General features: G+C 38.8%; 1 protein-coding gene across 3 annotated transcripts in view; it reads left to right on the top strand.

Moving 5' to 3' along the window:
- CBX5 (chromobox 5) overlaps positions 1-24,007 on the top strand; it is a 45,012-nt gene that overhangs the window by 17,151 nt on the left and 3,854 nt on the right. For 2 of the 3 annotated variants that reach the window (XM_070937947.1, XM_070937948.1), the window contains exons 2-5: positions 1,448-1,625; positions 8,626-8,809; positions 16,139-16,236; positions 19,780-20,378. In XM_070937947.1, coding sequence (XP_070794048.1) covers positions 1,489-1,625; positions 8,626-8,809; positions 16,139-16,236; positions 19,780-19,930 — 570 coding nt within the window. In that variant the 5' untranslated portion in view covers positions 1,448-1,488 and the 3' untranslated portion in view covers positions 19,931-20,378. Of the gene's footprint in view, positions 1-1,447; positions 1,626-8,625; positions 8,810-16,138; positions 16,237-19,779; positions 20,379-24,007 lie in introns of those variants that run through there. The other variant, XM_070937946.1, reaches the window with a different exon arrangement.

The raw sequence follows: 24,007 nt of genomic DNA, 5'->3' as shown, positions 1-24,007 counted from the left end.
AATGGTAACTTCTTGTAAATTCCAACCTGACGTACTTTCTGCCTTTTCTTTCCTCAACTAAGTTACTTAGATTTATCTTTGTACTAAAGTAACAAATTTATCTTTGTACTGTGTTCCAAAGTAAATACAAATGAGTTCATTAGTTCTTACTTCCAGAAAGTGAAATGCCTTAGTATCTGGAAACCTTTATATTGAATACATATACAGTGATTAGCAGAAAGCACAAAAAGCATGCTTTTTTATGTTCAACATTATTCTAACATCATAACTTTAGTAACCTCGGAATTTCATCAGAGTTTTCTGTGACTATATATTGGATTTGGTGGAACCTGGATCCTGAGGCAAAGTAAGCTAAATTGGAAAATTTTAATTCTGCTCCAAGGTGGAGTAGAAAAGTCTGAATTCAGTCGATGACTTAACAAAGTTTCATTCTGATTTGTTTTCAAGAAGACCTGTAAAAAGTGCTAAAGGTGAAAAAAGTGGGAGGTACATTTATTCATGCACTTAAGTAAACATTAAGGTAGGGAAAATGTGGGAGAATCGGGATGCTCCCTCTGCTTGAGAAGATTTTTAAACTTCTCAAACTTTTAAATGTTTACATTTGAGAAGATTTTTAAACAGTCTTACAGGCCCTGTGTACATAGCAGATGACAATGACAAATAATTCTGTTTTCTGGAAGCTATATATGAATTATTCATTTAAAATGTGTGTGAAATTACCATTTTAAGAATAAGATACTGCACGAATAAATGTCTGTGGACAGAGGCAAGGACAATACCTTTTCCTGGTTTGAGTCATTCATTTTAAGTAATTGATACCTATGTTAAAACACTTTTAGAGGAAATATAGAATTTAAATAAATAGGGGTTAAGAATATACTAATAAATGTAGGAGATTGGGCCTTGATTTGGATATTCTCATTATTTATCTACAAAGAATTTTGAATTTAAAATGAACAGCCGAACAATGCTCAGTTTGTTGAATTCCAATCAGATCTGCAATAAATAAAACATTGGTATTTAATAATTTGTGGGCTAATTTTACCATTGTGGATTTTTTTATGAGATAAATAGTTTTTTCTGGATGTTATAAATTATATCAATTAATTCAGCTGCACAGTCTTTAGCAACTGGTATCAAAATGGTTGATATTTCAGCTGAATTGTAGGTAGCTTTAAAATTGTATGTGGTTTTGTGGATTGTTATGCTTGTATCAACCATCTTAAGGGAGAACATGGAAGAAAAAAATTAACTGTTTATTTCTCCTTGGTATCGAAATTCTCCTCTAAAATATGCTTCCAGATTTCCCTGTTAAGCAATGAATGTTAGTAATCAGATATGAGACCTTTGAGATGTGTACTATATGGATGGATGTTTAGCATGAGATTATGGAAACAGAAACCGGTTTGCAGTTACCACCAATTAACATTTCACTTCCGATTTGCAGGAATTGGGTAGCCTTGGTGCATTAGGTACAACTTCTGCGCTATGGGAAAAAGAAACAAGAGGACAGCAGATAGTTCGTCCTCTGAAGAAGAGGAGGAATATGTTGTGGAGAAGGTTCTAGACAGGCGTGTTGTGAAGGGTCAAGTGGAGTATCTTCTCAAGTGGAAAGGATTCTCTGAGTAAGTCCAACTTTCCTTCTGACATGGGCTTTGATCTTTCTTGGTAGCAGAGCTCCAGGCAGTGTTTCAAATTAAAAATCCATTGCCATTATTCAAGCTTTCCCTTAAAGGAGGAAGGTAAACCCCACAGGTGGGAGCTTGCTTTGCTCACTCCAAATAAGAGTGGCGTGCATCCATTTAAATAAGTGGGTCATGAGGCAAAGCCTGGGACCTTAAAATGTGTTTTGGAAATACTGGCATCTGCGTTCCCTCTCTCACTTCACAGAGTTGGTAGTTCCACTTGAGTTATTCACCAGCACTAATGCTTAAAGAGCTTCATGGAGGAAAAAAAAGTTAATTCCCTGCACTCCACACTATAATATATTAATTCTGCAATAATTCTGTAATCTTAGCTTCCCCGTTGTGGATTGGACTTTTGCCCCACTTGGCTAATAAAAGCAGTCAAGCAGGGGACTAGAAGTAGGATCCAGGCTGTAATCAATCTTTCTTTTGAAAGAAGGGGATTCCTAGAAGCCCCTAAAGAAGAACTTCCTTAAAAGACAGGACTAGATACAACAAACATCCTCTTCCTTTTTTGATTAAGTGGTGGTGGTGCAATTGCAGAAGGCTCTGGAGGGTGGATTATTTTAGCCCTTTGTAGTTTGGGTTCAGACCTGAGCGTGGGATGGAAGCATGTGGGTCACTCTTCTGGCTGTCCTACAGCGAGGCTTGAATGTGACCATCTGTTCTGTCCCTGTCTCACACACGCACACAAACAGTCAGCCAGGAGTTAAAATAAACTTGCAGACAATAATTTCCTTCGATAACAGAATTGGCAGCAACCCAGTAGCTGCTTGCCAAAAACTTTACTCACAGAGGGAGGTGTTCCTCCTCTGTCAGATAAACCAAAATAAATTCACAAAGCCAAAGAATTGTCAAGTCCAGTCCATAATAAATCCAAGGAAGGCAGATAACGAAGTTCCAGAGACACAGTATGAATTGCTAGCTGTTCAGTTTTGTCCGTCACAAAGCCTGAATGGCCACCACGCCCCCTTTTATCCCCTGTGGGGTGTGGTCCAGTGACTCAACTTAATCTCTGGCACGCCTCCTTCTCTGCTGCATGCGCTTGTCTTTCCGACGCTGGCGGGGATCCAGCCAAGACTTATCTCCGTCGCTGTCTAACTGCGGCTGCTTGGAGATGCCTGGCTCCTGGCCTATCTCTTCTCCTTCGGGAGACACCTGAGGCATTGCCAGAGAGGAGGGTCCTGGAGAGGGAGGCCTTGCCAACTCCTCTCCTTCACTTTTGGAGTCTTCTCCCTCCGATAAGACAGGCTCGGGGGTCGGAGTCACAACACCATCCTTGTTCTTCTGAATCTCTTTGATACCGTCGACCACAGTCCTTCTGGATTGCCTGCAAGGGATGAGAGTTGGAGGCATGATGCTGTAATGGTTCCACTCCTACCTGAGGTGTCCAGATGTTGACTGTGGAGGAAAAGAGGTCAGACTCCTAGACAATTCTGTATGAGGTCCCTAGTTGAGTCCTTTCCCCTATCCTCTTCAACTTCTATATGAAACCACTGGGAGAAGTTATCTGTTGGTTTGGAACAAATTATCATCTATAAGTGATTGCACTTCTCTACCCTAGGCCTACTAGGAGAAAGATAGAAGTCATGACCTGATGTCTGGAGGCAGTCAGAGTCTAAGTGGGGAAAAGCAGGTTCAAACTCAACCCAAGCAAGACAGAGTAGTTATTGTTTCAGAGAATATCTGATTCTAGGATTGCACCAGCTTTGTGCACCTTTGGGCAAAGCACATGATTGCAACCAATTTGTGTTTGTGAATGGCTACTGGTCAAAGACCAGGTTGAGACCATGGCCTGAAGGGCTTTTGCACAGCTTCAACTAGTTCACCAGTGCAGCTTCCCTGGAACACAGTGCACTGAAGATGACTTCACGCCTTTCTCATCTTCAAATAAGGTTACTATAACCTGCTGTACTTGGAGCTGCGCTTAAGGACTGTGTGGAAGCTTCACACAATATGCATGCTCAGCCAAGAATTACAAAACTGCCTCTGTGGCAGGAGCTGCACTGGTTATCAGTAAGCTTCCAAGTGCAATTCAAGACTCTGATAATTATCTACAAAGCCCTACAATGGCTCAAAACCTGGGCATCTTAGGTAGTGCCTTTTCCTAGCTGCTTCTGTCCTCCTACCCAAACAACTAAGAGTTCCCAACCTATCAGGAAGTACTGCAGGGAGTGGGGAAGCTAGTGATGGGTGTTCTCTCTAGTAGCTCCCTCCTTTAGAATACCTTGTCCCCCTCCTCAGGACCTTTCAGAAGCAGGCAGATGCATGGTTCTTTTGGAAGGCCTTATGGATTAATTTTTACCATGGCATCATATTCAATAAATTTAACATTGTTTTTAACATCAAATCAGATTGAGATTTAATTGAATTGCCATTTTAATTAATATCATCTCTCTATTGCATCATAGGGAAATTTTGTAAGCTCCTTGAACGTAATAAAAGCATAGAATTTTGGTATTGGATGTTAGACATCCTGGATATTTCCGTTTTTACTTTTTTAAAGGACCTTTTTAGCTGCTATAGCAATTAAAGTAAGTTGAAAATTGCAAGATAATGCCTGAAAATCTGTGGAGCCAAGATAGGCCAAGCAGAATTTCCAGGATTATGTAATGGACCTTAAGTGAATAGATAACTGCCCAGTTGAATGTATCGAGAGCAAGATATGCAAAAGAGTGGGGAGTTTTAAGCACCCAAGATGAACATTCCTTCTCACTTAACTTACTACAAAATAATTGTTCTGAAAAAGATGTTTCTGACTGTGTGTATTCATATGTATTTGTATCCTGGTTTATTAACCTGATTCTGCCAGATAGCTTTACAGTTTCAAAAGATCAAAGTAGGTTATCTGTTTGTAGAATCATTACCTACAAGATTCAGATTTGAGGATGTGATATTTAAATGGATGCACACTACTTGATTGTAGGAAGGCAAATCCATCAAGCCAGTATTGAGGTGTTGACCTATTGTGCAGCAACTGAAACAGCAGGTCCCTCTGATATCACAGTAAAAAATTAGAAACTTTCTACATTTGGCGGGGGCTTGCAATATTTCAGTTAATCAGACATCCTGAGGTCTTACTCTGTCTTATTCTGTTACCGAGGTAAAATAGCTGTTGATTATTCATCTCCCAGACTTGCTGGGAGTTGGGTGACATATAAGCTTAATTCTTTTTATTATTTCCAAGATGCTTTGATATATATGGTATTTTGCTGTGATCTTATTTATTTAGCATATGTGATCCATATATTGGATACAAATTAGCCTAATTAACCTGTGGGATTTTTTTCATTTCATCATGTCTTTTTTCCTTGAGTGGATTTCTTTAATTTCTTCTTCTAGCCTGGATGTTTCTCTGACACTCAGACATTAGTTTGCTGCCATGAGGTTTTAATTGGCTTTAATAAAGGATTATTATATTATTTATTAGCATTTATTTAACATCTTAATTACTATCTTAAGAAACCGGATGTGTAAGATAAGGGTGTTTTCTGACAAATACTTTGCATTTTAAATGTCATGCTGGTCTGGTATACAGGAAATCCACCTACTACTTGGGAAAATGCCCTTTACCTGTATATGTTCCATTTGTAAAAGTGATTCTTACAATATGCATTTCTATAATAAGATGTACATCTAATGTTTTATACAGGTAGTCCTTGACTTACGACCATAATTGAGCCCACAATTTATGTTGCTAAGTGAATTTTGTTCCATTTTACAATTTTTCTTGCCATGTTTGTTAAGTAAATCACTGCAGTTGTTAAATTAGTAACATGGTTACAACTACACGGTTGTTAAGTGATTCTGTCTTCCCCATTGACTTTGCTTGTCAGAAGGTCGCAAAAGGGGATCACATGACTCTGGGAAACTGCAACCGTCATAAATGTGAATCAGTTGTCACGCATTCAAATGTAAATCATATGCTTGCTGCAACAGTTCTGTGTGAAAAATAGTCACAGGACACTTTCTTCAGTGCCCTTATAACTTTGAACAGTCACTAAACGAAGTGTTGTAAATCTGAGGACTACCTGTATATCAAGGTATCAAAACTGACTTGTAAATAACAGCCCTATGCAGGAATGAGATGGTAGATAAATATAACAAATTTCGTAAGTGCCTGGACGTTTCGACAAGGTCCCACTCGTCATCTTCAGGCTGGTGTCTTCGGCTTTGTGCATGTGTGAGCAAAGCGTGATCGGAGATGCTGTCTCTCTATAAATACTGGTGGGGAGGTGGGGAGTGCTGGCTTTGTTGTTGTAAGCGGGTTGGTTGGCTGTATTGTTACATCTTAAGTAGTTGATGGAGTTGATGTTTGCATCTGGTGAGGATTATTGGTGGTGGCGTCATGTGTTATCCTGTGGCTGGTGTCAATGTTCATCACTTCCCGTCTGGACTACTGTAATGCTCTCTACATGGGGCTCCCCTTGAGGTGCATGCGGAGGCTCCAACTGGTCCAGAATGCAGCTGCGTGGGTGATATCGGGAGCGACATGGCGCTCACATGTAACACCTCTCCTACGCAAGCTGCATTGGCTCCCAGTGGTCTTCCGAGTGCGCTTCAAGGTGTTGGTTCTTACCTTTAAAGTGCTCCATGGCTTAGGACCTGGGTACTTACGAGACCACCTTCTGCAACCAATAACCTCCCACCAACCAGCACGCTCCCCCAAGGTGGGCCTCCTCAGGGTGCCATCACTAAAGCAATGTCGACTGGTGGTTCCCAGAGAAAGAGCCTTTTCTGTGGGGGCACCTACCCTTTGGAACAGGTTACCCCCAGGGATACGAATGATCCCAGATCTTCGTACTTTCCGTCGTGCACTTAAGACCTTTCTATTTCACCAAGGGCTGGCATAAATCTCTTCTAATTGTTCTAAATCTTTATGCTGCAAATTCTTAACCGATGAACCAAATTGGCTTAATCATTTTATATTCACATTTTATATGTATGTTATTTTAACTGTTCACCGCCCTGAGTCCTTCCGGAGAAGGGCGGTATAGAAATTGAATGAATGAATGAATGAATGAATGAATGAATGAATGAATGAATGAATGAATGAATGAATGAATGAATAAGTAAGTAAGTAAGTAAGTAAGTAAGTAAGTAAGTAAGTAAGTAAGTAAGTAAATAATGTTTGTGGCTGGGGCTCGTTTGTTGACTAGGGCTAGTTTCCAGATGTTCCAGATGAAGGAACCAAATTAATCTCCAAAACTGAACACTTCAACAAGAGAATAATTATGGAAGCCATCGAAATAGAGAAACACCCCCATAACATGAATAAACAAGACGATACCTCCTGCCTACCAGACATCTGGAAACTAGTCCTAATCAACAAACGAGCCCCAGCCACAAACATTGATACCAGACCCAGGATAACACATGACACCACCACCAATCATCCTCGCCAGATTCAAACCCAATCCCATCCCATAGACGAAATGCAGCCACCGTCCAGGAACCGGACCGCGGTGGCATCGCCAGCAGCTGCGGCCCCCCCTCCGATCCCCACACAAAGCAAACTAACACATGCCATTAGAACATGACAAAACCTCAGACTCGGAGCCAAACCAAAGCCCGGGATGTTGCATCACAGCCATCTGCTCAAGACAATACATCACAGAACTCAGGATGTTATAACACTAAAGCTCAAGATGTTACAACACAGCCAACTACCCAGGATGTTGCAGCTCAGGACTCAGGATGTCACAACACTGGAGCTCAGGATGCTGCCACACGGCCCATTAACCAGGTCGTTACAACACAAAAGCCTAATGGGCACACAGCTAGGACCTCGTCCACATAGGATGTTACGAAACAGCCGACTAATCTGCAAACATCAACTCCATCAACTAATCAAGATGTAACAACACAGCTAACCAACCCGCTTACAACAACAAAGCCACCACTCCACACCTCCCCACCAGTATTTATAGAGAGACAGCATCTCCGATCACGCTTTGCTCGCACATGCACGAAGCCGAGGTTTACGTAGGTAGAACCTGGCTAAAGAGAAATACACATAAAACCTACGAAAAAGAAAGAAAAACAAATATTGTACCTTTACAGGGAGGATACATGAGATGAGGGTGTGGCTAACTGATGAGGCCTTATAAGGCCGAAATAGATCTATCTTAGTCTCCCAATGGGCAGCAAAGGGTCTGCTGGCTGCCAGAAGAAAAAAAGCCCAGAAATTAGTGAATTGTGATTTCACTGAACTAGGGCTCCATAATATCTTGGTTTACGTAGGTAGAACCTGGCTAAAGAGAAATACACATAAAACCTACGAAAAAGAAAGAAAAACACATACACACACACACACACACATTCTAATTGTGTTAATTGTTATATTCTATACATATATATACATATACATATACCTATATATACATATATATATATATAATAAAAATTGACACAAACTAATAAAAAGAAAAATCAGAAAAGAAAAAGGACAAAAGTGCAAAACGAAAGAAGAAACTGAAATAGAAAGAAGCTTCCAATTTTGTTTGCAGCAAATATAAGTACAATGGCAAAGTTATGTCTTACTCTATTACAAATTACAAAAGAAAGCTCATTCTTTGCTATTATCCAGGTTTTTTTCTAATCAAAATCACAAACCATAACTACCATAACTGGTGACAAATACCAATGATACATCATTTTATAAAAATTCTCTTTAAGATTAGAACATAATGCAAAACGTAATGTATAAGCTTGAGTTTTAAAGCAAATCTAGTTTTCAGTAAACTTGAGAAATAATTATATTGTTTTGGTAAATGTCATGAATTCCTGGAAAAAAATGGAACTGTTCTTTCATACGTTGATTATGACTTCTCTCACTTCTCAGTTGATGTTTGTGATCACTGAGTGGGAATGTCTTCATTTTTTCTTCTGTTTGTTACTTTCCTTTCCCCCCACTGTTGCCCATCTCTTGTTGTGTCAGGGAGCATAATACCTGGGAACCTGAAAAGAACCTTGATTGCCCAGAACTGATTGCTGAGTTTATGAAAAAATACAAAAAAATGAAGGAAGGTGAAAACAAGCCTCGGGAGAAATCAGAGGGCACCAAGCGAAAGTCTAGCCTTGCCAACAACACTGAAGAGATCAAAGCCAAAAAAAAGAGAGAGGTGAGTATCCTTGAAGATCTTTCCTCTTTTTATAACAATTTCTGTTTGGCGTTCTTATGTAGACAGTTCTTCCTGCGTTTTTAAAATTGGACAGAAAACTTCAGTTTGGATTTTCAAATAATATCAAGAGTGAAAAACATCTTTTCAAAATAAAGCCCCTACTTCGTTTGTGTTAATTTTTACATGTCTCTTGTGGAAAACTATCTTGTAAAACAGGATGAACTAATTGCCACAGCTATATTCTAAGGTAATTGTATTTTAAAGCTGTATTTTAAACTAATTGCCACCACTATTTTCTTTACCATTGTAAAGAAAAGAAATACTAAAGTAATTACAACCTTTAAAATATAATAAAGATTAACAATCAAACAGGGCACTATGTAGAGTGGATTAAGAGCTGAAGAAATGCAATTTATCATTCGAAAGGCTGGCTGAAGCAAGATTCTTAATTGTGACTATAAACAAAGAATGCATGAGGCTGAAGACTTCTCTGCCTAGATAGATTCTTCCTTTTTATTATCTTTAGTTTGCTTCAACTTCTTCCAACTTTTGTCTCTAGAAAAAAGAGCTTTAAGAATCCGGGGGGGGGGGGGGGAATGTGCAGCTAAATGTGCTGAAACCTTTGGTGCTGAAATTATAGGATGTTCAGAGCAGATGCGATTCATGAGGAAACCAGGGAAAAGAACCTCTCTGGGGGTTTTGGTGCTCACTGAATTCAGTATATTGGATATTTGTGCATTGCTTTGTCTTAGGAAGTGTGCCTTCCCTGTCATAGTACTTGAGGTTTGGAATAGATCCTTCTGGAAGTTTAGACTGTCTGACCCTGCAATATTCTTTAAATATATGGCTTGTTTCACAAGCTATGGGACAGGTTGATAATGTGCCCGTGTGATGCTTACTGTTGATTTTGGTTGTGATGTTTCCACTAATTACATGTTTTCTTATTTTGTCTTTAAGCATTGTCCTGGTTTTAATTGTACAATATGCTGCATGGAATCTGCTTTCAGTTGATTTGGCCTTAAAACTTGTAGTTATAACCTAAATATACATTATGTTTATACATTCATTCATTCATTCAAGTATCTTTACTGGGCACTGTGAACATGTGAAATCTGTATAAATGAGGATCTTATGAGCGGCATTTTACGTCTTGCCATTCCCTTCTGGAAGAGAAAAATCATCTGTAATTCCATGTGGTTTTTTTTTAAAGTCTTATTTGAAAAAAAAATGCCCTGCCCTTTACATCTATGCCTATATAAAATTATGACTAAGTCATTAGAGTTTCAAATCTGCACTCTACTCTTAGCCCTTAATGAAATCATGAGGGGTAATAAGGTCACGCATTTCATATCCAGCAGATTATTATCAGTGTATTCGGATTACAGTTTTATAAAACCATTATGATTTTTCCTTAAAATGTGGGAAGTAAATCTGTCAGTTGTGAAATGAATAATTTGTTTCCTGCCAGAGATACTTCAATTCTTTTAACATTTTAGGTTGCCATGGTTCCCTGTTCAACATGATGCCTCTGTTTTTTCAGAGCAAGTCGATTAGAACTATGCATAGCAGGGATTCATAGAGGCCTAATTTCCTATTAAGTACAGGAATCCAAATTAAAATAAGTGCCTTTTTAGCTTCTGCTTCAACACATCCAGTGAATGTGTCCAGTAACATTTCTGGATAGTTGCTTACATTATCAGTTTTGCCTTTAGAATGTTTTTCCTAACATTTAATTGAACATCCATTCAGTGGACTTGAACTTAAATTTAGCGTCCTAAGAAAACTCTTGCATGATATCTGTCATCTAGGTGAGATGGGTGAAATAAAAATTTGATAAATAAACATCCTTGGTTTCTGAAGAGTGCTTTCATTATTCTTCCTCAGTCTTCTCAAGGCTAAACGTTCCTAACTTCTTCATGGTATTTAATTATTGTTATTAAACAGGATTTGGAATCTTAACAGCAGTTAATATCCTAAATATACATTCAACCCATAAATGTAGCCTTCTGAGGAGGCAGTACAACAACAGAGAGCTACTGGGAATCATAGATTGGCAATGAAGTTATTGCTGATCAGATGTGTTTCTGAACATTGTGTTCTTTGTGCACGTTCTTCCTATGGCCAATATATGCACTATTTGATAAATGGTATTTGTGTAAAAAAAAAAAAGTGCAGATAGTTGACCTCATTTTGCTCTGATAATGACTATTACATGTCAATTTTGCTCCCTTACTGTAAGTTAGAAATTTAATGTTGTTATGTAGGCATCCTCTCTAGTACTTAAATGTGATAAAGAAACTCGAACCTGAAGGTAGTCAGCAAAATATTTTTAATAGCACATTCCTTGCTGTGTTATATATTTTGTTGCAGTGTCTGTATATCTCAAGAAGTACAATGTCCAATCACCCCTTTGATGTTCCCCTTAGTACCCAGAATAGTTACTTCAAGGTATTGTTGGAAGAAAATTTCCTCTGTTACTTTCTCAGCTGGGAAGCAGTCTCTGATGCTGAGAAGAAATAGACATGAAAGCCAGCTGCCAGAAAAGGGATCCTTTAATTCAGGAAGGCAAGAAAAGTAGTGACACAGCGAGGGTTCTTATCTTGCAAGCAAACTTGGAAATGTGACTCTGAACCTTTTATGCTTAATTCCCCTTTGAAGCTCCTGCAGCTTGATAGCTTTTGATGTGTTTCTGATTGCCCTGGGTTTTGTTTTCCTGGATTAATCTTGGTCCCAGGTCTTTTGTTTTTCCTGTCCTAGGAGTTAATCCTGTCAGGGAGGCAGGAAAAAGGGAGTTTCCTTTTACCTTGGAGAGTTTATTTTTAGCCTGATTCCCCTTATCTTAATAGTTCTACTTAAGTGTTCCTTTCAGCTGATGCTTTTGCCTGGGTTTTTTTTAAAGGGGGAAGGGCTGGTTTAACTCTCTTGACACTGTTTTCTGAGGTTTCTGGTGCTGTGAAGTTTCTGGCACTGTCCTTTTGGGATATACTTCCCACAGTATGTTATAAAGAAGGAAAAGAGGCCACCATCCAATGAACCTACCTAATAAAATCACTCCAGCATCACTCCAGTTTTCAGTTATCTGCTATTTTTTAGTAGAAAGACAGGTTTGAACTATCTGCTGTTAGGGGATTGGGATTGTAACATCAGACTTGAAAGGAAAAGTAAGTGGTGCAATAATACACATATTTTACTTATTTGCTAATTTTGAGAAGTTCAATAGACATGTGTGAGCTATCCGCTATTATTTTAGTGACCTGGGATTGCAGAGTTGAGAGGTACAGTAACGGCTTGCCACAGTTTCTGTTTCTCAAGTTCTCTTATCCCTATCTCCTATAACTGGTTGGCATGCAGATAGCTGTGTCTGATACTATTTGTAGCTCAAGACTCTTCTCATTCACCAGTGTTTCCTTTCAGATCTGTTTCCTAGAACAGAAGGCTATCTCCATTTTTGTATAGCAACATTAGATTTCCATTAGATGTAATTTTCTGGAAAATTCTTTCCACACATTACCATATCCCCACAAATACACTGATCATTGAAATATCTAAAAAGGCAATTATGATAATTATGGGATTGGAAAGTTAGATACCAGAAGAACCAGGAGCGCAAGACAATATTAACTTACAAGAAAAGTCTTACGTTTTGCCTAGGTGGATGCTTATATTCAATTCTCTTTATCTTGTCTAATATATTTTGCAAGGTTATTACAGTATGGGGATGTTTGTGCTGTTTTTAGGACAAGATACACTTTTGCCTGGATGAATAGGAACCGAAAACATATTCAATATCTAGATCCATCCCTGAAAAACAAATCTTTTAAGTTATTGTTTTGTATTAGTTTGATCCAGCCATTGAATCTGTATTACAAGATGTCAGTTTAGGGTTTTGAGAAACACTCTAGTCGTAAAGGAGTGATCAATTCCGATTGTGCACAATATTTACTAAATATTGTGTATGCATATAACGTGTGGCTTGTAGATTGTACCTCAGCCTCCTGTATTCTCTAGGGGACAAGAATACAATGAAACTTGTTAAAGTTAGGTCTCTTTTATAAAAGCACTTTGGTATCTCAAGATTCTGTAGTACTACTGGCATGTAGAAAGTCAGGGCCACCCCCTCCTAGAAGAATGAAATATTTTGAGGAATATTAAAAAGGGCAGAATATTATATTTCCCCAAAGGGAGAAAAGGAGAAACATGTTTTTTTAGAGGCAGGAAGCAGACTCACTCTTTCTTAATACACCCCCTCCCCCAAATAGATATTTTGTACCTATACAAAATATAGGGCCACTATATTGGGCCAGCCTTTCTACAAAACAAAAGACCTGATGGGATGAAGAACAGGAGTGACCCTTCAGGACATAATAGGATTAACCCACTACCATTTAGCAGAAGATTATGGATTAACAGAGTTGGAAGGGACCTTGTAGGTCATCTAGTCCAACCCCCTGCCCAAGCAGGAAACCATTTCTGACAAATGACAGTCCAATCTCTTCTTGAAAGCTTCCAGTGATGAAGCTCCCACAACTTCCAAAGGCAAGCTGTTCCATTGGTTGATTGTTCTCAGTCAGAAAATTTCTCCTTATTTCTAGGTTAAATCTCTCCTTGATCAGTTTCCATCTATTATTCCTTGTCTGGCTTTTGGGTGCCTTGGAAAATAGCTTGACCCCTTCCTTTCTGTGGCAGTAGAGCTCACTACATTGTACAATCTCCTAAGGGTATTTCAGACATTGCACCACCCCCAGAGCAGTTGAAATTTCAACCAAACTTAGCTCAGACAAGCATTTCTGACAACATAGGGTTTGCATTTCCTCTTTTGCCTATAGAACCAGCTATGACCCCTACATGACCCCATAGGAATCTCACAACAGCCAATAGAATATTAAAGGACAGGAACAGGAAGCTCAAATACAAAGCCCAAAGACAGTTTAAAAACCACCCATTCTCAATTCCATTTGGTCAGCCGCACCAGAACCACAAATATGGTTTTGTTTATCAATAAATGGACCCTCTTTCCAATCAGCCTCCAGCCTCCATTTTATTTCCAGTGCCTTCCTCCTCGCTGAATCAGATGGATATTTCTTCCAACAGGCACTATACTCAAAGAAAAGTATTTATTTGGATTTTTAAAATTAGTGGTGGTGGTGGTGGTTTTCACTTTCTTTTTTTCTCTACATGGTTGGTTGCAAGCCTTTTGTGGAATGAAGGGCTTTCTCTGTCTTCAAGCATAGATTTTATTTATTTATATGCAAGGCAGGTTTGGGGCATGTCATTTAAAGCACAGGAGGAGAATGCAGGCAAAGGTGTGAAATCTTTAACTTATTAAATTTATTTTCAGTAATGGAATTTGGCTTTGGGAATATTTACCAGAGGGTATATCAGCATTCCCTTCTGCATTGGTGTTTTAAATTAAAAGTTGTATGATCTGCTTTTTGGACATCCAAAAATGGTATTAATAAATTGTACACATATACAGATATAAAACCCAAATAAACTATCTTCAAAACCTTCAAATGTGATCAGAGGGAAAAAGAAGTTGTCTGTGTGTTGTGAGTAAAATAGGCAGTCTCTAAATTTGCTAAATATGTTTACAACCTTGCTTAGACAAAACTCTGTCTGCAATATCACAATGCAGGACAAATCTTAATTATAGTTACAAATCCTGCTGAAAATACAGAATTTTATAAAATAATATAATTTAGTCAGCCTATTATCTGTTACTGCTCTGGCTAATTTGTATGTAACAAGACTTTTGGTTTGAAGAAATTTTTCTATCAAGTTGCTGAGTGATGCAGTAGCAATCTTTAAGGCTACACTAATTTTAATGGTTGCTGGTACTTTTAAAAAATTAGATATTTTAAAAAATGTTCAAAAACTCATTTCATATGCCTATTTACCGGTATCTAAATTGAATGGGGATGCTATAGCACTCCAGGTAAAATGCTGAACTACAACTCCCAAAAACCTCAACTCTCTTGGCCAGTAATAAGGCATTCTGGGAGTTGTGGTTTAGCAGTATCTTGGAGATATTGGGAGGATTGTAGGTACCCATTTCTGCTGAATCTAGATACATTGGGGTGTTTTTTTTCTAGTTTTAATTCTGCATCAAGTTCTCAGTTTTTTCTATCATCACCATATGCGTTTCTTTGGAGGCTAAGACCAATTCATTTCTTAAAATTTCCCACACTAAATGAACTTTTTTTTTAGGTTTAAAAAAAATTCCTGTCCATAATATTAAACATTTTTGAAAAATTAAAAGACGAGTGTGTTTAAGTACTTTTTGATGGATTTCTTTTGCAATAGATGGCACAATTTGTAAATTCCTTCCTTCCTTTGGGTTGTACCAATCATTAAATGAGTTGGTTCGATCTTGTTGCCCTTTCTTTTCTTTCACTTAACTATCACAGCTTATTGTAATGCATTTCTTTTCTTTTCCTTCTTTCTCACTTTGCAACTGGCTTTAGTACTTGCAAAAAAAAAAAAAAAAAAAAAAAGCCAGGCAGTCTGCCTCTGACATGCTTGGTCTGCATAGCTGCATCTACTAGACAGTATGTGTGAGCAACAAATGTGTGGATCTCTAGCAGAATAGCGTGCGGTGGTGGTGCTGCTGCTGCTGCTGCAAAGCAGGGAGAACGCTTCTCGCTCCAGGCTTGCAGTGACTGAAAGCTGTTACCAGCCTTCAGATGGTATGTGCAGAGGGAGCTGATTGACCCTTGTCTGGGGGCCCCGGAGGCTTAAGTTCTCGGTTGCAGCAACAACAACCAACCAAAAATTCCCCCCCTTCTGCATGAATGGGACACACCCATCGACGGCACCACCGGCACAAAGACCTCAAGGACTGCGAGAGCCCGTAGAGGTGGTGCGCTCTGGAGCGGGGGAGGCGTAGCAGGGATGGGGAGCTTTGGAAATCGCGAATGGCTGCTGCTGCAGCTGCTGCTGCAAAGGCAAGATGACTTAATTCCCTCAATCTGCCCCCATCGCTTTCTTAGTTCATTTTCATGGCGACTTCGGGTCTTCCCCCCCCTCCTCCCTCCTACCTTTTAGGCTTCTTTTCTTCACCTCCACAATCTCTCTCTCTCTCTCCCAACATGTAGTGTTGAGAGAGAGAGAGAGAGGGAGTGTGTGTGTGTGTGTAAAGATTAATAATACAGGCAGGAAAGATATTAAGGCCTCCTCGGCTGCTAATTACAATCACGCCACGTATGGCATCTGTTTATCACCTGCTTCTGAGTGGCCCTGGAAGCCTCTGCTTCATGGTTGAGGAGACTAACAAATGGCTAAGGAATAGGAATATTTTAACTCTTTTTCTTCTCACTTTCTCTCCATCAGAGCACCGATATTGCCAGGGGCTTTGAAAGAGGATTGGAGCCAGAAAAAATCATCGGAGCCACAGACTCCTGCGGAGATTTAATGTTCCTAATGAAATGGTGAGTGTGCTTCTTTATTTTTAATTTTGTTTTTTTTTAAAATCCCATCCTGTGGTCTGATAACTGCATATTTTCTCCTTTGTGAAATAACCCCAGTAAATTAACCACTCTTGGGTGAGGCGCCATGGTTTAATGGCAGTTCCTTGGCTGGGCTTTGTTCTCCCTGGAGTGGATGTTAAGCTGCTTTACAGATGCAAGTCCACCCTGAGTTTACAGTTATATGGATTTTGCTTAAAGGGAGGCAAATTTACTGCCTCCCTCCTTGCTCCCCCAAAGTAGAGAGAGCACAGGAAATCCTTCTGGAAAGGTTTTGACTTGCCTCTTGTTTTTGTTCCTGAGCTTATCTCTGCGGGAAGCCTCTCTGCAGACAGACAGGCAGGGCAGCAGAGAGAGAGAGAGAGACAGTGAATTGGCTAGGCTGCATATGCAGCAGCTGCCCCTCCCCCAGCAGAAGCCGAGACAAAGAGCAGAGCCTGGCTTATCAGCCAGCCAGAGGTTATAGCATAGCTGCCTTTAAGAAAATTGCCTTTTGCTGCCTCCCCATGGCCCCCCTCTTCCTCCTCCCAAACTCCATCAGGATTCCATCTTAGGAGAGCAGGTCTTCCCCCACAACAAGGCACTGGAGAAAATAAGCCCTTGTCATCCTTTCCTGTCTCTAAAGCTGGCTAGGCTGAGATGGGGCTGCTGCTCCTTGCAAGATAGTGGGGGCGGGGATCCAGCTGCAGGCCACTCTTTAGAAAAGGAGAAGTGGGGGAGGGAAGGAAGGAAGAGCAAGTAGTAACTAAAGGGCTTGGTAGTTTTCCACCATCATGTTTTCTTTGTTATGTGACCAAACGCTGGGGGCGGTGAGTGAATGCAAACAGGTCTCTGAATTATCCTGTAATGGTTGCAATCCCTAATTTGGGCATTCCTGCAGCATCACCTGAATTGTAGTTGTAATTTAGGAGTGATTGTATACTTTGAGGCCCTAATTTTCAAATCCCAGATTATTGATCAAAATAAGATAAAAATGCTTACTGCTTGAATGTCTGTAGGGTTATCACTGTCAGTTGACCTGAATTCTGAAGGACAAAAAATGTATTCAGTAAAGTTAATAGAGTAATATTTTAGATAACCTAAATATATATAGTTTATTGCGGTACTTACTGTATATAAGAATTACAGTAAATACTATAGAAAAGTTTGCACATTCTAGTGAGTTAGATTGCTTTTATTGATTTATAAAAGAACTGAATTAAAAGAATGAGACTTGATTCAGGTTTAGATTCAAACCTAAGGCTTGTAGGCCAAGATCAAATTATTCCTTAGAGTGCATTTGCACTTAGACCAGTAAATTACCTAGTTCGAAAGAGCCTAATCTCCTATACAGTGGAATTAATCAAGATATTCTTAGAACAGATTGCAAAATTCAGCTACACTAACTGTAATTAACTCTGTGCTGTGCTTTAGATTATTTTTTTAATCTTACCTTTGAAATTGATGGGCTCTATATTCATTAGTAACACATATTGTTGGCTCTTTAACTCAGTTATTGAATTAAGGTTGCAGTCCTATTACATTTGCTCTAGAGGAAAGCCCAGTGAAAATCAGATTTTCTAATGATAATTTTATCAGATAGCAATTGTTTGCAAATTTAATAAGCAGTAACCTTTAGAGCTATAAGAAAAGCTATATTTTCAGCTCTGCTGGAATATGAATTAATGTACACTGCTTTTTAAAAAAAAGCAAAATTAAGGCTACAATTGTAAAATCTTGGCTTAAACATTTATTTGTATCAATTGTCATTGAACATTATCAGTTTTAGTTACTGATTATTGTAAAAGCTTTTGCATTACAGACTATAAGTACTAATGTTGGGGAACATATGTAAAAGAAAAGTCATCCTCTAATTTCTTTTATCAGAATTGCTGGCATAGTTATAGGGCAGAGGTGTCAAACTCATGTCATCATGTGACGTATTGCAACACCCCCCCCCCCCTTCGCTAAACCAGGCATGGGCAGCATGTGAGGCATTCAGCCCACAAGTTTGACACCCCTGTTATAGGGCATCCAGATAGACAAGAGTTCTGTCTCAGAATGTGTGTTTGTCATTTGTGACCCTTTAGTTAAATGAGTGAAGGTTAATTCTGATGAAATCTTTAGTAGAGTGCCATTAATTAATTAAAGTTTACTGCCTTAATCAGTACTACTATTCCTTGAATGGTAGTTAAACAGGTAGTGCAGGGGTAGAACTGAACAACAGACAAAGCTAATAAACCAACTGATGCTTTTTTCTATTAGAATTTCTCATCCAGGTGTTACCCAGATGTTCCCTCCAGTACACGGGTGTCAAAATCGTGTCATGTACTTTTTCTGTTTGCTTAACATTTTTACAAATTTTCATTTGTCTTTAGGACCTTTTCATCTTATATGACTTTGTATTAAGATTTTAAAATAGAAAATTTAAAATATCTGTAGAAAGTAGAAAAATACACATTTGCATAAATACAAATCCAAGGCCAAATGATATATCAAGAAAATGAAACTTGGGAATTTGAGAAACAGGGTTTTTTTTTGGGGGGGGTGCATTGTAAACATTTGGAGTACTTTTCTGCCCTTGACTATCTTCATGGGGATCTCTTGTGAAAATGGGCAAAATTGAATAAAAGATTCCAAAGATGGGTATAAATTTTTACAATTTACCTCTTTAAGATAATACCTCTGGAAAATGCCATGCCTCTCAAAAAGAGGCTTGCTTTCTTCAACTCATATAAGCATTTGCACTAAAAATGTGTCATTAAAACTTTCAGTTAATCAGGGGCAAAATATTAGTGAACATATTTTTTTAAAACAGATTTGACAGATTTATTTTATTTTGGCATCTTACTTGAAAATACAAAGCTCCTGTAAACAAAGAGGAGATATCTCCCTATGTTTCTCTTCCCTTTTGCAATTCAGACATTTTGTAGATGGAGAGAGAATTGTGGAAAAAATACATCTGTCCCCTTTATCAATTATAGCTGTTGAGGATGCAATGAGATTTCTTTTTGAATGTTAATAGCAGTTACAACACCAGTAAACTTTCTGCAGCATTAGGCTCATCAGTTTCAAAGGATTGGATCCACTGGACCAGCAGTGTCCTTTTAAGTTAGCCACTAGCACTCCGGAGTAGCTGGGACAAAAGAAACTGCTGGCAGTATCCATCCATAAATGAATTGTCCAGAAGGAGCAGTTGCTGATTAAAGCAGTAGCATATTCACATTGAAACATATATTATATGATATGCAGTAAATGTAACTAAAATTCATAAAATCAATGGGTATCAAAACACTTTGCAATACCTGCCTCCCTTCATAATCCCAAATTAATTGGCAGTTCAGACAGGGGCTTCCTGGTAGTGCTGTTGGTGGTTTCCTACTGATGCTGTTTTGTTATTGTTTTCCATTATAAAATAGGTACGTAAAACCTTGTTTATTTTTATTGTACCACCTGTTGGATGGAATGTTTTTGCTTAACCAGTTAGTGACCAGTGCTCCTTTTGTTGCTTTTTGTTTATTTCTTTAGGAAAGACACAGATGAGGCTGATCTGGTTCTAGCAAAAGAAGCCAATGTGAAGTGCCCTCAAATTGTGATAGCATTTTATGAAGAGAGACTGACCTGGCATGCATACCCAGAAGATGCTGAAAACAAAGAACGGGAAGCAGTGAAAAGCTAAAGTGGCTGGGGTTCTCTGTCCATCATAATTGTACATATCCACCATCCCTTTCCCTCTGCCCAAATGCATCCATGCAAATGTGCTTATTACTGTGCTCGACAGGAGAAATGTTGATATTGGTTGGTTTAGTCATAACATAAATGTTGTGAGTCACGTTTGGTTTCCCTCCAGGAGATTGACATGCAGTGTGGAGTTCTATCACCTCCTCATTGATAACAATAATGATTCTTGTTTTTAAAGCTTCCTCAGAGCCTCCAGGCCTTTTCTTCCTGCCTGGCTGTTTAGTTCTGCATCATCATGTTCTGTGTAGAGAATTGTTAAGCATCATTGTTACTGATTTAAAAATGGCAGGAGCTCCCTGAATTCAGGACAGATCCAACTGATCTACCACAGGCTTTGGATTCTTAGGTCACCAAAATAACAAGCAAGCTAGATCTTGGGGAAGGGGGGGGGGGCAGGGCTTTTTCTAGTTTTTTTCAAAATTGCTAACATGTTGCTTGAATTGCATTCAAAATGCTAGGTAGCCATTTTCACCCAAATTTTCTAACTTCAGGTCAGAACAGGAACCGTTTGAACAAATAGAAATTAGTTGGCAGGGGTAGCATCCCTCTTTTGAACCTGTCTTTCTCATCTTATTCCTTTCATTCCTTCCTATCTCTTATCTTCCTTACTACTGGTGCTATTTGCATGACATGTTTAGTTAGATTATAAGGGTATCTAATTAATCATGTTGTGTGTACTCCAAAAATTAAGTTAATTGACCCATAGCCTATCCTGGCAACAAGTCTTTCCTCCCCCCCCCCCTTTGTGCAGACTATCGGTACTTACTAGACAATTAACTCCCTCTTTTAACAACTGTGATCAAAATGTACTCCTAGAGAAGTCCTATAAAATTGCTCCTTCTGTGGGCATTCCATTTCTATAGTCCTTTTGATTTTTCATTCATTGCACTCCAGGTGTGTATGTCTGAAAAGTGAGCAGATACTGTTGGGATATGTAACTCCATGAATCTGCAGTGACACTAACCTTAATTGCATGATGGCAACTTTAATTTTAAATTTACTTTCCCAGGGGGTGGAGGGTACAGCATGAAGTAAGAAAGAAAATGATGCCTCCTGTGAAGACTAAATACAGTGTCACTGAATGACCATCTCTGTCATTTGGGATCATGTGCCCTGAGTGTGTCAATGTGAATTAATTGGCTTAAAGAAAACTGGATCATTCATGTTACACAAATAGGGCCTTTGTGTTATGTAGGTAAGTAGATCAGCCAAACATAGTGTCATACTTGGAATCATTAAATAGTTCCTTTTTCCTTTAAAAAAACAACAACAACGAACCGTGGTTCCAAAATTCTAATTTGATTTGTTTCTGGGCAGTTGTTTCTTTAGAGACCTCCCAACCATATTCTCTCTGCTCTTTCATCCTAGTATGTCAATACGTTATTTTCAGAATAAGTATTTACTTCAGGTATATTTTCAGAGAAAACTACCAGCTGAGCATAATTATCTGGCTGCATGACTAGAACAGCTTAGAAAAATGCAAAAATCCCAGACTGGCATTTTTATTCTGAACAATTGACAGTTAAAATACATAGTGAAATAGATTTTACAGATAAAATACATTAGCAATTTAGCCAAAAATACCATGTTACAGAATAAGGACATTTTGGACTGCAAATCTAATTATCCTTCATCACTGGCTATGCTGGATGGGAATTGCAGTTCAAGAACAGTTGGAGGGTCACACATTGCCTGTCCCTGATTTGGAATGTTGATCATTAAGGTAAAGGTTCCCCTCGCACATATGTGCTAGTCATTCCTGACTCTAGGGGCCAGTGCTCATCTCTGTTTTAAAGCTGAAGAGCCAGCGCGGTCCGAAGACGTCTCCGTGGTCATGTGGCCGGCATGACTAAACGCCAAAGGCGCACGGAACTCTTACTTCCCACCAAAGGTGGTCCCTATTTTTACGTGCTTTCAAACTGCTGGGTTAGCAGAAGCTGGGACAAGTAACAAGCTCACCCCATTAAACGGCACTAGGGATTCGAACCACTGAACTGCCGACCTTATGATCGGCAAGCTCAGTGCCTTAGCCACTGAGCCACCGCGTCCCTTATCATTAACAAATGGTTATTTCAGCAGTGGCTTTCCATCTTGTTCTTGAGCTTCAGGACAGGGTAACAGAAAGCAAAGGCCCTTGGCAGAGCCCTTTCTCATGACAAAGCCCATGCATTTTTTATTTCATGTGTAATGCCTGCATGGTGTAGCATGGTTGGGATTTCATTTTCATGTTCCACCGCGCAGACTCACTTGGCTGCATCAGCTTTGAAAAGTGCCAGTATCCTACTACAGTATCTGAATTTCTGGATACCTCACAATAGATGGATCCTCCATACTAGTAAGATTTGATAGGAGCTTGGATCATTACTGAAATGGTACAGGCTACTTTATAATGGACACTGGTCCTTAACATTAATTCAGAATCTGAATTCATGCTCTTTGGTCTCTGCTGCCTTAGCAGTACTCTTTTTTTTTTTTTTTTTAATAGTGAGGAAAGATGCTCCTATCCATGCTTGATCAGAAAATCCCACCACTACTTACTTCATTTCTGCATTGTTGAATTTATTTCCTTTTGTTTAGCAAGCAGATGAAGTAGGTTGCCATCCTTCTATTTACATATTCTGTATCCTGCTAATCTGTCAGGAATTGCAACTGGGCATGGTGTGATGTAGCATGACATGAATTACATCTTTGACACAACTAATGATTCATATGATTGATTAAGTCCTATATCTTGTTAAATGCCCAGCATCAGAAAATTGGTGGCATTTTTGTTTTGGTGGATTTCCTTTGATTCAATTGATAGGTGTACTTCTGTCAACCACATCGAGATAAAACATTTATGAAACATGTATTCTAATTTGTTTGGATCATGATATCATTCCATGTATGTAGTTTAAGAATCTATTTTGCAACCAGTCCATCTTTCAGTGGTTTTGAGGCAGGTTTGCCTTTATAAAATATGCAGCCTCCATAGCTTTGCTCAGCATATTCTATTAGAACTGAATAGATTTTTACTGTTTGCTTCCTGAATGGGGATGGGTGACACTTTTAAGAATTTACTTTGAAAGGGATTTTGTTGAAAGAAATGCCCTGCTGCTAAATTAATAGAAATATGTTTCTTTTCTAGAATCCTTATTTGGTGCAGTCATTTTCAACAAACGAGATATGTGAAAGTTCAGACTATAGATTGGACATTAGCTTTGCATTTCTGATTCCACTTGAAAGATGTCACATAGAACACATAGACAAAAGCATAGCTGCCTGCATTTGGGTAATGGCCAGCTATTGCTCTTGAATCCCACTGAATTTCTTAATTTTTGACTATTAGCTCTTCAGTGTGGGGGTGTTTTCATTAATTCCTCAACCACATGAGCTGGAAGAGGGCAGCAGTTGCAAAACAGGATTTGGGAAGCTATATGGATTTAACTGTTTGCATGTGATTTGTACCACTTACACACTGAATAAATGATTTACTTGAGGGGTTTTTTTTTAGTCAAGAAGAGTCTCGGGTTCTGATTTTTGCATGTGACTCAAATGAGAAGAATATCCCTTTCATCCATTATGCTTCACAGAATGCTAGTTATCCTGCCCCACTCCCTTGGAATTCTCTAATTTCTGTATGACAGCTGAAGAGATCAAATTATTATGTATTGTATGACTACTATCAAGGATAAAAGACAATTTACTAATACCCATCTGTCTGAAATGAAGCAACACATAAAGACCCCTAGGTGTTCCACATCTTCCTGAAAGGAAGACTATTCTGATTTCTAACTCCTTCAAGAACAGAACAGAGAAAAATAAATGCAATATCCAAGTTGCTGCAGCTTACTACCTCCCTACCTAAAAATTGCTAATTCCAGCAGAAAGCAATTCTGGAGGCTTTCCCTATTGCAAATATGTGTGCTTGTGTGACACATTCATTGACTTGGACCCACCCCCTAACAAGGACAAGGCCATGATAAAAAATAAATTGAATAATTAATGACCAAAAATAATTGCCTATAAAACAAGG

The sequence above is a fragment of the Pituophis catenifer genome, unplaced genomic scaffold, assembly GCF_029215685.1.
Source record: "Pituophis catenifer annectens isolate HBS135680 unplaced genomic scaffold, rPitCat1.0.hap2 SCAF_2, whole genome shotgun sequence".
NCBI classification, from domain to species: domain Eukaryota; kingdom Metazoa; phylum Chordata; class Lepidosauria; order Squamata; family Colubridae; genus Pituophis; species Pituophis catenifer.
The sequence above is the reverse complement of the archived record's forward strand: the minus strand, read 5'-3'. Positions and strand labels throughout refer to the sequence as shown.